The following is a 16,612-nucleotide window of genomic DNA, read 5'->3' as shown; positions in this document are numbered from 1 at the left end:
AGATGATAAATTAATGAATGCAGTGGAGTCACAATCCCGTTAACTTCCTGCTAACAAAGCTACATAAGGCATGTGAATGAGCACCCTTTAATGAAATCCACTGTAGGGCACTATTAAAAGGTTGGGCTAGGGGCGAATGGATGACTAAGCAAACAGTAATATACAGACAGACAGAAGCCCTTTTGTTTATTAACTACCTCCCTTCCCCTGCAGTGGGCCTTTATGGCTGTATTCCAAATAACAGAAGCAATACAGGCAATCAACACTCACCATGAGGTCTGTTATAATTTGGAGGTGCGGGTCCTGGACCAGGCCCAGGTCCAGGTCCTGGTCCTTGTCCTGGTCCTGTCCCAGATACAGAGGGTGGAGGTAGTGTTGGCATTTGCTGCTGCATTCCTGGCATTGGTCTTTTTCCCTGCACTGCCATCTGCAGGTGATCTGGTAAAGGTTGTCCTCTGGCCAGCATTTTATAAGCCATAATTTGAGCTCTGAGCTGATGAAGCTGGTTTTGATTAAAAGGCGTTGGGCCACGGTTTTGTTGTCCTAATGCTTGTGGGTCACTACCATCTAATGGTACCCCACCAGGACCAGATGACATCTGGGGGGGCTGAAGATGGGCCATTAGCTGGAACAGGACTTGAGGCATGCTCAGAGCCACCCAGAGGAGAGGGATAACCTATGGAGAAATGAAATGCTAAATAGTCACATTACATATTTCTCATGATTTTTAAGAAAAACAATATTTTTTCTAAAATCCTAAAGTACAGTTCCTATACTGAAAGTGGGGAACGACCTTAGTCATCTTTGATAGTTCCTCCAAGACCTTTGATGCTATATGCATAAGGATGATATCAGAGACAGGATATTGTTAAATAACATGAAAAAGGTCATTTTACAGACTTATAATTAGTAATGTTTTAATGAGGAGAAACAAAACTCTAAACAGCTGTTGCTCAAAACAACTTTATTTTCTATCTATGTGGCAAGGTATGGCTATCAAAACCTATATCCAGCAGGAAAATGACAAACTGAAAAATCTAGGCCATATCAAAGTGTTCAGAGAGATCCCACAGACAGGTACATACAGCTTTACTACTGTAAATATATAAACACTAATGTGGGAAAAGGTTGAGGGAAAGGGCCTTATGAGAAAAACAGTACCTTGAGAATGCTGATCCATTGGGCTTGGAGGAGGCCCCATCCCTGCATGTCCCCCAGACCTCATTCCCATCCCTTTCATCTGGTTATATCGAGGATCATCCGACATTCCCTTCTCATGCATGGAATCCATTGGCTATAATTTTAAAAAGCAACAAAGCAGCATTTTTGTCAGGTAAGTCACTTGCTGTGAAATTGAATCATTATTACCAACCCATACTTCTGGAAGGGCATGATGTAACAGACTGTGCATGCAAAGTTATGTTACGGGTCCCAATCATAAGAGACTTAATAACTATTTGAAAAAGCATACTATACATCTAATGTGGTAAACAATACAAAGCAATATATGTTAAACATCAAATTAGTGGCACAGATAATCAAGGCTAGCTTAGAAAAAGACAGGATTATTGAGAACTGAGGTAATCAGCAAAAAGTTAAAAGAGATAGCAGGAGCTGAAATAGGTCTTGAAGGCAGAGACTAGAAAATGTATTCCTTCCTAGAAGGGAAAATGGTATAAGGAAGCAGAAAGGGTTCAAAGGGGCAAGACTACAGGAGAATAACCAAGACCTCAAACATTTACTGATATGTGATCACAGGCAAGTCAAACTCTCTCTGAGCCTCAAATTTCTAATATATAAAACCAGAATGATACCTATGCTCCCTATCTTAAAGAACTGTGAGGAATGAGTTTTGTGAAAACCTTAAAGTCCTCTCTGATGTGAACTACTAGGCAGGTAACGTACAAATTATGATGGGTACCAATGTCAGGCTGAGAAATGTGGATTACACCACTGGCATGTGGAACTACTGAAGGTTTCTTGGGGAAGAGGAAAAAGACGACAATGGGAGTGGATTAATGGTAACATCTACAAACAAAGTAATGTTTGAGAAGATAAACATGGCAGCTGTGTCTAAGATGTTTTGGAGAAGGGAAAGAATGGACGCAGAAAGACTAGTTAGACAGCTATTAGAAGAACAGTTGTATAAAATAATAAGGACATTGACTAGGATGGTACACTTGAGGACATAAAAGAAGATATAGCTTCAATAAATATGATGGCAGAAGACAAAAATGAATACAACTAGAATTAAACTAAAAGGGAAGACAAAGGAGAAAGTAGTTTTAGGCATGACTAACCAGATCCCACACAGAAAAGGAAATATGACATAAAAAGAAAGCATCAGAGATACTCAATAATTTGGGGGAGAAAATAATAGGGAAAAGGGGCAGAAATGATACTTGCGGGTTGGATGTGTACATACCAATGCACAGAATAAAGATAATGCTGAAAGTGAGCTAGACATTGTAACTTGGGGTATAGATATCACAGACTTGAAGGGATACAATTCATAACCAGAACAAGGTAATGGAACAGTACACATTGTTTAAGAAGATATAAGGTAGAAGGGAGGGGAAGTGATTGCACACTAAGATTATATTTATAAACGCTTGTTAACAGAAAAAATAAAGCTTAAAAAGAGGATATTCACCTGAGGAAACCCATGAAGTTGTGGGGAAGCCTAGCATGAAAATATGATAGACAAAAAAAGAAGAAACAAAGATAATACAGTACTGGAGGTATATACTACAGGCCACTAGAGCAGATGGAAGAACTGAATGATACATTCTTTACACATCGCAAAACTAGCATAGAAGCAAGGTCTAACTGCAATGAGGACACGTCAATTACCCAGATACATACTGGCCTTTATCTCTACTGAAAGTATAGCAACTGACAAATTCTTCAATTGAATTTCTTAACATTTTATTTTTCAGAAAGTGACAGAAGATACAAGGATTATTGCTATTTTAGACCAGTTTCTGATCAAGAAGGAAAACATTTAGGTTGGGAAAGTATAATGATGACATTGTAAATGTCAAATGAGGATAATTTTTTGGAGACAGTGGCTGTGTCACTAGTGACATGATGCATGAGAGAAACGCTAGGCAGTCTGAAATCACACACACAGGCATGCACTCTTTCTTGAAGAAAAATTTTTTTAAAATTCAAAAAGGACAAGGAGAATTCCATGGCCTACAGAAAGCTAAAGAGGGACAGACAGGAGGCATTCAAAAAGGAAATTTTTTTAAACTCTTTTTTTTTTAAGGCAATTAGGGTTAAGTGACTTGCCCCGGGTCACACAGCTAGTAAGCATCAAGTTTTTGGTGTGAGGCTGGATTTGAACTCAGGTCCTCCTGACTTCAGGGCCAGTGCTCTATCCACTGCACCACCTAGCTGCTCCTCAAGGAAATTTTGATGAAATATAACTGATTCTGATGAGGAAGAAAGAAAACTACCAAAATAACCAAATGTGGCTAAACAAGAAATTCACTAACAAATTCTTTTTTAACAAGGAAATATAAAAGGGATGGAAGTGAGGGCAGTTAACAGGATGAACACAAAAAAGTAGTATGGTTCTGAAAAAGTAGTACCGGTGAGACATTAAGATTTGAACATCATTTACTACATAAGTTCCAAATGGTTACATAACCTGAATGTTAAAACATCACAAATTTTAAGTCTGAAGAGAATCAGATTAGGGAAATTTCATAGCTATCAATAAGAGGAGAGCTCTTTTTTTATAATTCATTTTTTCTCAACCACATGTAAAAAAAATTTTTTAAACATTCATTTATTAAAATTTTGAATTCCAAAATTTCTCCCTCCTCCCCTTGAGAAGGCAAGCAATTTAATATAGATTGTAAGTTATGCAAAACATATTTCTGTATCAGCAATGTTGTGAAATACACCAAAAAAGAAAAACAAAAAACGCCAAGAAAATAAAAGTAAAAGAATGCTTTGAAATACACTCCAACTCTGAAGGTGAAAAGTATTTTTCATCATAAGTCTTTTAGAAATGTCTTAGATCACTGTAATGTTCACAATAGCTAAGTCTTCACTGCCAGTCACCATACGATATTGATATTACTGTGTATAATGTTCTCCTGGTTCTTACCTCACCTTGCGTTCATAAGTCTTTCCAGGTTTTCCTGAAACTTTCCTTCTAGCACAATAGTATTCCATCACAATCATATACACAACTTGTTCAGCCATTTCTCAATTGATAGGTATGTCCTCTATTTCCAATTCTTTGCCACTGCTACAAATATTTTTGCACATATTTTTCCTTTTCCTTTGATCTTTTTGGGATACAGACCTAGTAGTGCTATTGCTGGATCAAAGGGTATGAACAGTTTTATCACCCTTCGGGCATAGTTCTAAATTACTCTCCAGAATGGTTGGTTCAGTTCAAAACTCCACCAACAATGCATTAGTGTCCCAATCTTCTCACATCCCCTCCAGCATTGATCATTTTCTTTTTCTGCTGTATCTGATAGGTATGAGATGGTACCTCAAAGTTGCTTTAATTTGCATTTCTCTAATCAGTAGTGATTTAGAACATTTTTTCATATGACTACAGCTTTGATTTTTTCTTCTGAAAAATGCCTGTTCATATCCTTTGACAATTTATCAATGAAGAAAGGAGAGAGTTCTTAACCAAAGAAATGTTAGAAGTAATCACAAAAAGTAAAATAGATAACTTTGGTTATATGAAATTGAAAAGTCTTGGTATACAGTAACAACAAAATTTTAATAATGATCAACTGTGAATGACATGGCCACTCTGAAGTTTAATTTTTTCACTTTATTTTTCTTGGGTTTTGGGGGGCAACATAGCTAATATGGAAATGTAACTGATACATTGCTTGCCTTCTCAATGGGAGAGGAAAGTGTTGGGAAGGTGAGAATTTGCAATTTAAAAAATTTTTTAAAGTTAATAAATAATTTATTTGAAAAAGAAATGCAAAAAATGGGGGAGAAGGTCTTGGTACTATCTAAAACAAAACATCTAGGAAGGAAAAGAAGTTGTCAAATGGGAAAATTTTTGCATCAGATTTCCCTGATAAGGGTTGGCCATTCAAGACAGACAGACAGACAGACAGACAGACACACACACACACACACACACACACACACACACGGAACTAACTTAAAGATGAGACCAAGAGTTGTCCCTTAATGATCAAAGGATATGAAAACAGTTCTCTAAAGAACTGCGAATTATTAACAGCCATATGAAAGAATACTCCTAGTAAGAGAAGCATACACAGCTTTTAAGTTTTACCTCACACCTAGCAAATGAGCAAAAATTACAAAAGATGGGAGCAGTCAATACTGGGAGGAGGGGAGATATGGAAAGATGCAGACACTAATGCACAGTTGGTAAACTGATCCAAATATTCTGGAAAGCAGGTTGAAACTATCTGAAAAGAATGATTAGAATGTCCATACTCTTTAAACTCAGAAGTTTTTCAATTAAGTATATACCACCCAAAGAAGTCAACAACAAAAAGCAAGGCCCCAAACACCAAAATATTTAAAGAGGGACTCCTCAAGTAGCAAAGAACTAGAAATAAAGTAGATGTCCATCAACTTCTGACTAGCTAAACAAACTGTGGCACTTGACTAAAATAGAATATTACTGTGCTATAAAAAATGATAAATGTGATGAATACAATAGGAAGACACATATGAATAATTTGAAGTAAACAGAATCAAGAAAACAAGAAGGACAATGACAACAATATAAATGATATGAAAAACAACAAAAAAATCAAAATGGAATACTGTAAAATATAACGACCAAGTCTGGCCCCCAAGTAGAGTTATAAGGCACGTATTCCCTATATTTTTGTAGAAGTGGGGGACCATGAGGATGGAATACATCTCAGACTTTTTTGATATGTTGGTTAATTTTGCTATATTTTTCTTCATTATAAAAGATGACTCTTTAGGAGTGGGTGGAAAGAAAAGATACAGTGGGAGAAATGTAGGTGAGATAAAAACATTATTTCAATAAAAATTTTGTTTTAAAAATATGAAAAATAACTCCAAATCACTAAGAAAAGAAATGAAAAATCAGAACTCTTGAGGTTTCACCTTACAACCAAGCAAATCAGCAAAGTTGACAAAAAATTAGAAAATTCAAGGTTAGACAGGCTATGAAAAGACAGGCCCACTATAACTCATAGCGTTATTGATGGAGTTGTGAACTGTGGTTCAACCACAGTGGAAAAGTTAACTCATATCCAACTTAGAAATAACTGTAGCATTTCATGTAGCCCTGTTGCTCTGGAAAGTAGTTTGGAATCATGTAACTTCCTCCTCTAGGAGATCAAAGACACAAAGAAAGGTCTCATTTACATCAAAATAATTATAGCAGCACGTTTTGTGGTAGCAAAGAACTTGAAACAAAGTAAATGCCCGTAGACTGGAAATGGTTCAACAAAATTTGGTACATGTATGTAACCAACTGACGGTAACAATAATTCAGAAAATCACAGGAAAACACATGAACACACAAAATTGAAGTGGGCTGAACCAGGAAAATAATACAAAATTACTACAACAGAAATGAAAAGAGGAAGAAAAAAAAAAGACAAAATGAATGTATAACTATGACTACACTTAGCTTAAAGAAGGGACGAAAAAATTCACCTCCCTCCCTTCTTCAGAGGCAGAGGCAATTGGTGTTGAACACTGCATATACTATCAGACCCAGGAGATGGGTTGGTTACTTTTGCTGAACTATTTTTTTTTATATCTTTTTTATCCTTTGATGCAAGAAAAAGCTTAGTGGAGGGCAAAAGGATATGTTCCAAAATGAATGTGATGAAAAAAATATATCAATCTTAAAACAAGAAGTTTTTCCAGAAGGACTAAAAACCTTTTAGCTAAGGCATATAATTACCCATTTTGCTTGTTTTGCAATATTGAGCTGAGGGGAAGATTAAGGATAAGGATCCCCCTACTTGATGAGAACAGAAAGATGACGGGCAATGCAGAGAAAGTGGAACTACTCAATCTTTATCTTGTTTTTTTAACCTGGCTTAGAAAATTATTTTCTGTAGCACCAAAAGAACTTACAAACATGACTGCTGAACCAATGATAGTTACTTTTGAGGAACTGTAGAAAATGGGCCAGGTGGAGAAGGGTAAATGTGGTCTTGATTTTCAAAAAGGTAAAGCCTAGTGATTTTTGAGGAAGTGGACCAAATAGGAGAGGTGTTGTATGTTACTGAGTTTGGTTAAGTAGAGTAAGGCAGGGCAGAGAGGTGGTGCAGTAGATAAGAGTGCCAAGCCTGGAGTCAGGAGGACCTGAGTTCAAATCTGGCCTCAGACACTTACCAGCTGTGTAAACCTCGGCAAGTCACTTAACCCCATTTGCTTCAATTTCCTCATCTGTAAAATGAGCTGGAGAAGAAAATCTTTGCCAAGAAAACCCAAATGGAGTCACAAAAAGTCAGATGTAACTGACTAGTAAATAATATACGTTTCTGACACAATGCTAGGATAGATCATTGAAAGGATGGTTTATGGATATTTGAAAAGGAAAGAGGTGACCACTACAGGCTAACATAATTTCATTAAGAATAAGTTATATCAAATTAACCCCATTTCCTTTTACGACAAGTTAGTTAAACTAGTAAAAGCTGCCAGAATTTCAGAGAAATATTTTCAAAAGTCTCTCACAACCTGGACTCCAAGAATGCTAATGCTCTGATGTCAGGAGAGAGAGAGAGTGACAATGGTTTTATAAGTCAGTATGTGGCCCACAGGGATCCTTAGGGACAGTTTAGTGGCTCCCATTTCCATCAGATTTTGATATAAATACACATAAACCCTCAAGACCTTCTCCTGACTAACCTTAATTAGCACAATGAAGTACTTGACAACCTGGAGGATGATCTTGATCACCAAAGATCCACTGTGTTTAAAAAACACTGTGTCCTAATAAAAAACCCAGGGCTCAACTTTTCATCTTTGACAGCATTCTGGAAGTCCAAGGGGAAAGGTGGTTTATTTGAAAAGTAATCACAGAGGAATTCTGACAATACACCCAATACAGAAGTCATGTCTAAGCCTAACTCCTCTTCACCTCAAAACACTAAGAAATGGGCCAAATTTTTTTAAAAAGTTAGGAACTCAAAATTCATCAAAAGAAATGCCTTTCCTCTGCTCCTTTTCCTCATAATCTCAGACCCATTTAGGCTCAAACTTACCTCTCCCCAGTTCCTTTCCTCCTCTACCCTCTCTTCTTTCCACTGTATTCTCTGTAACCCAACTTCGACTGTTAACAAATGCCCCTTCGTTTTATATTGCTTTATACTCTTGGCTCTTTAACAGAAGGCACTAAATTCCTGTCCATCCTTTCCAATGTTAGTTGTTAATTGTCAGATCCCTGAATACACAGGACCAGGAAGGAGAGATACATACAGCCTCTCTGAGATCCTCCTACCATCATTGCTCAGTAATGTCTCTTCTGAGCTTCACTATATCAGTCTGTATCATCCATTTCATAGAGCATATTTGCTGTGACCTTCTTGCCACAATATCCCTCTCCCTTCTTTACAAGTGAGTTCAGTACCTGACTCTGTCTTCCTCCTGATCTCATACTTGGAGATGTCCATAAACCTGCTGACAAACACTCACAGAAGCCCAGACCTGGAAGTGAGCTCAAAGAATCTAGTCCAGTCTACTATCTGAATACAAATCCTCTCTAGTAGATACCTGATGAGCAGTCATCTAGATTCTGCCTGAAGACCTCTGATGAAGAGAAATGTCCTCCCTCCTGTTTCATTCCACTTTGGGAGAGCACTAATTCTAAAGAGTTTTTCCTTACATATAAAACCTAAATCTAATTCTCTCCAACTTCTATCCAGTGTTCTAGCATCATCATCAAGGAAGGAATGTGTCACAAAAGAGCACAGCATGATGACTTGTTCTTGACAAGTCCATCCTGGCTCTTGGGGATCACTGTCTTCTTTTACACATGTTTACTAACCACCCCTTTGCCAGGAAGAAAAATTGAGCTCACTACTGCAGAGTTTATAGATTTTATTTTCTTTTTCTGAAAACTGGAGTAATATCTGTCCTTCTACCCAGTAGTAACTCTCCCATTCTCCATTATCTTTCAGAGATTATTGACAGTGACTCAGCATCACATACATTTGTTCATTCAAGACACTGGGATATAGTTCATGAGTCCAGTGACTTGAAATCATTGAGAGTGGCTAAGCGTTTTCCTTACTATTTATCCTGAATGAAACTTTTTATTAACCACTTTAGTTCTAGCCTTTCCATTCCAAATATTTTTCTCCTCAAGAGAGAATACAGATGCAAAATAGGAGTTTGAGCAGCTCCACCTTCTTTTAGTACTAACATTGATCCACCCACCCTGGGCAGTATCCTATCTTTGAACCACCTCTTTTCCAATATATTTTTAAAAAATTCTATGTCATCCTTAGCTTTCCACACTAGCACGAGCTTGTTCTGAGTGTTAGCTCTCAAGCACTCACAACACTATTCTTACATGACCAGACTCATGTCATGCTTTTGTATTCATCTTCTATACATTTATTACATGCCCATGACTCCGTTCTCAAACATCTATGATTTGGATATTCCCTCAAATACTGCAGATTAATTTATCCATGCATATCTATCCTGTTTGGGATGTTCATGTCCTCTCATAAATTTGTCACAGGGAGTCCATCCAATATGCCAGAGGTCCTTCTCAACTTCTCCTGACACTGTGAGGATACTAATGGAACTCTCAGGCTGTCCATCTGTAATCGCTCACCCTTACCATGTGACCAGCCTAACATTTCTTCCTATCATTGATATCTGAATATGGTTCTTTGAAAGTCCTCACTGGTTATATACTACATCCTGTTCACACCTACCATGACTCTCTACTGCCCTCAGCGCAATACTCATTTTCAATCATTCAGGGATTGTAGCATTCATTCCATCTCTCACAGCCATATACCACCATGAGACTTTGCAATATTCTGGGGCTTGATGAAACTAGCATGATGTAATTTGCAAACAAGATTATCTGAAGGACCTCACCAACCACTGGAAATCCCTCTTCAACCTCCAGTTTGTGCTAGGTTTCCTCCATCACAGTGGTAAACACCTTTGGCCAACATACATCTTCCTATTTTATGGCTTATGTGATATTTTTTCTTATAGTTAATATTTTATTTTCCCCCCAAATACACATAAAAACAATGAACATTTATTTCTTAAAATTTTGAGTTCCAAATTCTCTACATTTCTCTCTCCCTTTCCCCCTCATTAAGAAGGCAAGTGATTTGATACAGTCATGCAAAACATTTCCACATAAGTCAAGTCATGTTGTGAAAGAAAACACAGACCTCCCCTCCCATAAAAAAAAATAAAGAAAAAAATTTTTTTTAAGTACGCTTCAATCAGCACACAGACTCCATCAGTCTTTTCCTGGAGGGGAATAGTATTTTTTATCATTAAGTCCTTTGGAATTGTCTTGGATCATCATATTGCTGAGAATAGCTAAGTTATTCACAGTTGATCAGCATACAATATTTGCTGTTACTATGTATAATGTTCTCCTGGCTCTGCTCACTTCACTCAGCATCAGTTCATATAAGTCTTTCCAGCTTTTCTGAAGTCCACTTACTCATCATTTCTTATAGCACAATAGTATTCCATTACATTCACATACCACTTGTTCAGCCATTCCCCAACTGTTGGGCATCCCCTCAATGTCCAATTCCTTTGCCACCACAAAAAGCACCGCTACAAGTATTTTTGTACAAATATGTCCTCTCTGCCTCTAAAAAATCTCTTTGGAATATAGGCCTACCAGTGGTATTGATGGATAAAAGTGTATGCAGTTTTATAGCCCTTTGGGCATAGTTCTAAATTGCTCCTAGTCCACAAACAGTGCATTAGTGCCCCATTTTTTCCCACATCTCTTCCAATATTTATCATTTCCCTTTTCTGTCATATTAGCCAATCTGATAAGTGTGAGGTGGTACCTCAAGAGTTGTTTGAACTAGCAGTTTTTCATGACTATAGGTATCTTTTATTTCTTCTTCTGAAAACTGTTCATATCCTTGACCATTTATCAATTGAGGAATGATTCTTATTTTTACAGATCTGACTCAGTTCTCTATATATTTGAGAAATGAAGCCTTTATCAGAGACACTTGGTATTAACATTTTCCCTCAGTTTTCTGCTTTCCTTCTAAAGTTGGCTACAATGGTTTTGTTTGTGCAAAAACTTTTTAATTTAATGCAAAATTATGCACTTTACATCTCATAATGCTCTCTATGTAGAGAAGCTAGGTGGTACAGTGGATACAGCAATGGGCTTGGAATCAGGAAGACTCATCTTTATGACTGCCTTAAATCCTGCCTCAAACACTTCTAGCTGCATGACCCTGGGCAAGTCACTTAAACATGGCTGCCTTAGTTCCTCATCAGTAAAAGAAGCTGGAGAAGAAAATAGCAAACCACTCTAGTATCTTTGCCAAAAAAACCCCCAACAACAACAACAACAAAAAAACTCAAATGGGATCACAAAGAGTTGGACACAGCTGAAAAAGGACTGAACAATAAAATGTGCTATCTCATTTGGTTATAAATTCTTCCCTTATCCATAGATCTGACAGGCAAACTATTCCATGCTCCCCTAATTTGCTTATACCACCCTTAATGTCTACATCATATACCTGGAATTACTTGTATTCTTATAAATTTGACTCATTTATATATTTGAGAAATGAGGCCTTTTTCAGAGAAACCTGAGGTAAAATTTTTTTCAGTTATCATTACTGCCTATTTCCCTCCACCCTATTTCTCTGTTTATCATACTCTCCCACCCTATCCATCCACAAGTATTTTGCTTCTGTCTACCACCTCCCCCAATGTGCCCTCCTTTCTATCAGCACCCTCACCTATCCCCTTTCCCTCCTTACTTTCTTGTTGGCTAAGATAGTGTTATTCCCTCTTTGAGACAATTTTTATGAGTAAGGTTCAAGTGCCTCCCCCCCTGGCCTTCTCCACCTTCCCCTTCTACTATTTAAGCTCTTTAAGTGCCTCTTTTATGTGAGAATTTACCCCATTCTACCTCTCCCTTCCCCTTTCTCCCAGTGCATTTTTCTTTCTCACCCCTTAATGCATTTTCCTCCCTGAAGGATTATACTCAGTTTTGCTGGGTAGGTGATTTCTTGGTTGTAATCCTAGCTCCTCTGCCCTCTGGGATATCATATTCTAAGCTCTCTGATCCCTTTAATGTAGAAGCTGCTAAACCTTGTGTTATCCTGACTGTGACTTCACAATACTTAAATTCTTTCTGGTGGCTTGTGACATTTTCTTCTTGACCTGGGAACTCTGGAATTTGGCTATAATATTCCCAGGAGTTTTCATTTTGAGAGCTCTTTCAGGAGAGGATCAGTGGATTCTTTCAATTTCTATTTTACCCTCTGGTTCCAGAATATCGGGGTGGTTTTTATCATTTTTTTCTTTTTTGGCTAGGCAATGGGGTTAAGTGACTTGCCTAGGGTCAGAGGCTGGATTTGAACTCAGGTCCTCCTGAATCCAAGGCCGGTGCTCTATCCACTGTGCCACCTAGCCACCCTTCCTTTATCATTTCTTGAAAGATAATGTCTAGGCTCTTTTTTTGATGGTGCCTTTCAGGTAGTCCCATAGTTCTTAAATTATCCCTCCTGGATTTGTCAGCTGTTTTTTCCAATGAGTTCACATTTTCTTCTATTTTTTCATTCTTTTGATTTTGTTTGATTGTTTCTTGATGTCTAAAGAAATCACTAGGGGGCAGCTAGGTGGTGCAGTGGATAAAGCACCAGCCCTGGAGTCAGGAGGACCTGAGTTCAAATCTGGTCTCAGACCAGACACCTGACACTTACTAGCTGTGCAATCTTGGGCAAGTCACTTAATACCAATTGCCTCAAAAAAAAAAATCACTAGCTTCCACTTGCCCATTCTAATTTTTAAGGAACTATTTCCTCAGTGAGCTTTTGTACCTCCTTTTTGATTTGGCCAATTCTGCTTTTTAAGGAGCTTTTCCCTTCAGTGAATTTTTGTACCTCTTTTTCCATCTGGGAGATTTTGCTTTTTAAGGAGTTCTCTTCAGTGGATTTTTGTGTTTCTTTTACCATTGGACCTATTTGGTTTTTTAAAAATTTTTTTGTTCAAAATTGTCTTCCTTCTTCCCCACCCTGAACTACAGAAGGCCACCATTTAACACAGATACACGTATAGATATACGTATGTGGTAAAATTATACTATGAACACTTCTACTTATCAGTTCTTTCTCTGGAGGTGGATAGCATCTTTCTTCATAGGTCCTTTGGAGCTGATTTGAATACTTATAGTACTTAGAATAGCTTAGCTGTTCAGTTATTCTTCAAACAACATTGCTGTTACTGTATACAATGTTCTCTTGTTTTCCTCATCTCACTCTTCATTATTTCATGCAAGTCTTTCCACATTTTTCTAAAATCAACCTGCTCATCATTTCTTAGAGCATAACAGTACAAAGAGAGGTGCTATAAATATTTTAGAACACATAGGTTCTTTTCCTTTTTCCCTGACCACCTTGGGAAACAGACCTAATAGTAGTATTGCAAGGTCAAAGGTATACACAGTTTTATAACTCTTTGGGCATAATTCCAGATTGCTCTCCAAAATGGTTGGATCAGAGTTCCCAGTTCCACCAACAGCATATTAGCATCCCAATTTTTCCCCATTCCCTCCAATATTTGTCATTTTCCCCTTCTATCATTTTAGCCAATCCAATAGGTGTGAAATGATATCTCAAAAGTTCTTTTAATTTGCACTTCTCTAATCAATAATAATTTAGAATACTTTTTTCATAAGGTGTTATATTTTTCAGCATTTTGTGTTTTGCCTATTTACCAGGCTGCTGACCCTTTTCATGATTTTCTTGCATCACTCTCATTTCTTTTCCCAATTTTTCCTCTACTTCTCTTATTTGATTTTTAAAATCCTTTTTGAGCTCTTCCAAGAATTCTTTCAGAGCCTAATTAATATTTTTCTTTGAGAGTTTGCATGTAGCAGTTTGGACTTTGTTGTGTTATTCTGAGTTTGTGTTTTGATCTTCCCTGTCACCACAGTACTTTTCTATGGTCAAGTTCTTTTTTGTTGTTGTTGTTTGCTTATTTTTCCAGCCTAGTTCTTGACTTCAAATTTATGTTAAAGTTTGGCCCTGCTCCCAGGGTGAAAGGAACACTGTCCCAAGCTTCAGATTTTTTGTACAGCTGTTTTCAGAGCCAGTTCTCTGGGGATCTGTAAGTTTTCAGTTCTTCCAAGACATGCAGACTCTGCTGTGCTAGTGCTCCTCTTTGCCCTGAGACTACGACCTGGATCTACATATGGGCAATGCAACAGAGTACTGTGCCCAGTGTTAGCAAAGGGATCCCTATAATCTCCTTCTGATCCCCTTACTGTCTGTGGGCTGAGAGCTCCAGAAGTCTCCATTGCTGATTCAGTTGCTCCCAAGACCTGCTACTGGCTTGTCTGCATTCTACTCTCATGTCAGTGCAACAGACCTTTCCTACAAACCTTCTAAGTTGTCTTGGGCTGGAAAACTGTTTCACCTTGTCCTACTGCTGCAGAATTTAATTTGAGGCATTATTTTAAAGTTGTTTGGAGGAGAATTTAGGAGAGCTCAGGCAAGTCCCTCTCTTTTCTCTGCCATCTTGGCTCTGCCTCAACTGATATTTCTGATCAGAGGATCACTAAACAGTGCTATTTTTCTACTGTCTTATCTTTTAAGGCATCATGAATTATTTTGACATACAGATGGGAGACACCTTGCTGGAAAAGAGCCTTTAAGGTACTATTCTGCTCTAACAAATCAAATGTTTTTTCATCATCCACAGATACTAATCATAGTAGATTATCTACTCTTCATTTTTCAGTAAACTGCAAAATATTAAAGATATGGTCCCTGTAGAACATCATTATAAGAACATTATAAAATTCCGGTAGTTTTTTATTAATACCTTATGATTTGAATTCATGTGGAGATGAATCTCAAAGATTTTGAATTCATGGCAAAGTAGACATATAAGTAGGTAGTTGCTGAATATCACATGAGATAACATTTAAAGTGCTTTGCACAACTTAAAATTTTATATATGTATATATATGGATGGTAATGGTAGTAGAATTGGTGGTGGTGGTAATATAACTAGTACTAGTAATAGTCATTTGATCTTTTCTGTCTCCATTAGTCCTCACTTAAGTGCTCTCCATATCACATTTCTGCATTTTAGTTTCTGGTTTTTCTCACATGAATATATTTTTAAAATGTTACTCTTCCTTGGTTTTCATCTATTCCATTTCCATTTCTTTCAGATAAGGCATACCCTTTCAGAGATATATTCAACTCATTGGTCTCAACCCACCAAGTCTCAGTGACACCTAACTAAGAGTGATATTTACCTCTTTCTGTTAGAATTTCTAGTTCACTGTCTCTGGTTCCCATTTCTATATCTGTAAAACGCGGATAATAATAGCATGTATGTCACAGGGTTGTCAGGAGGACCAAACGAGATAAAATATGTAAAACGTTTTGCAAATCTTGGCTATTATTACTTTTACTATCATCAAATATGGCAGATATATGTAGACAGTTCTCTCTCTCTCCCCTAGCCCTTTTAATTTAAAAATCCTTATGACATATTTCCAAGACACTAGGCAAATATAGAATCCCAGAATTTCAGATTTGGAAGAGCTGTTAGAAGCCACAGCGTCGAGCCAATAAACTGAAAAGGGATCCCTACAATACCATAAAGACCTCAAGTGAGGGAAATCAACTATTTCCTGGGCAGCCCTTTCTGCTTTTGTTCTAGTTGTTAGGAAGTTTTTCTTTATAATATCACACCTAAATTTGCCTCTCTGAAACTTCTACTCACTGTTCCTACTATTATCCTCTTCCTTGCTGTATGTTCTCTTCTACAGGATAAACACCTCCAATTCCTTGACTTACTTAAGTACTAACTGATTAAACTCCTTTATTCAGGTTTCTGAGAAAGAGGTGGCTCTTCTCCTTGCCAAAGCCAACCTCTTTACTTGGTCCCTTGAACTCAATCTCTCCAGACTCTTCCCAGAAGCTTCTCAGTTATTCAATTCCCCCTCTTCACCACACATATACTCAATAGGTCCCTATATCTGTGACCTCCTTCCCTAGTGCCTACAAATGCACTTAAATCTATCCCATCCTAGAAAAACTCTCACTTAACTCTTCAAGCTGCTGCTCTATATTTTTTCCTCCCTTTCACTGCCAGAGTCCTAGAAAGAGAAATCTATATTCCTTCTCTATACAGAGAAATCTACTTTCCTTCTCACTATTTTCTCTTCCCCTCGTTATCTAGCTTCCAACCCAATCACTTCACTGAAAATGTCCTCTCCACAGTTACCAATGATCTCCTAAATGCTCGATCTGATGGCCTCTTAATTTTCACCATCCTTTACCTGAGTGTCTCTCCTCCGGGACACTTCCTTAGTTTTTATGTTATTGTTCTCTTCTGGTTCTCCTACATTTGACTATTCCTTGTCAGTCTCCTCTCT

The 16,612-nt window shown here is 37.5% G+C and overlaps 1 protein-coding gene across 1 annotated transcript in view; it reads right to left on the bottom strand.

Annotated features, from left to right (window-relative positions):
- The window catches only part of SMARCA4 (SWI/SNF related BAF chromatin remodeling complex subunit ATPase 4), a 121,222-nt gene that overhangs the window by 79,760 nt on the left and 24,850 nt on the right, over positions 1-16,612 (bottom strand). Inside the window, 3 exon segments of the mRNA XM_078153908.1 lie at positions 271-604; positions 606-676; positions 1,162-1,294. Coding sequence (XP_078010034.1) covers positions 271-604; positions 606-676; positions 1,162-1,294 — 538 coding nt within the window.

The sequence above is a fragment of the Phascolarctos cinereus genome, unplaced genomic scaffold (genome assembly GCF_003287225.1).
Source record: "Phascolarctos cinereus isolate Bilbo 61053 unplaced genomic scaffold, phaCin_HiC Scaffold_4;HRSCAF=312, whole genome shotgun sequence".
NCBI classification, from domain to species: Eukaryota; Metazoa; Chordata; class Mammalia; order Diprotodontia; family Phascolarctidae; genus Phascolarctos; species Phascolarctos cinereus.
Note: the sequence above shows the minus strand (reverse complement) of the source record. Positions and strands in the feature narration are given on the sequence as shown.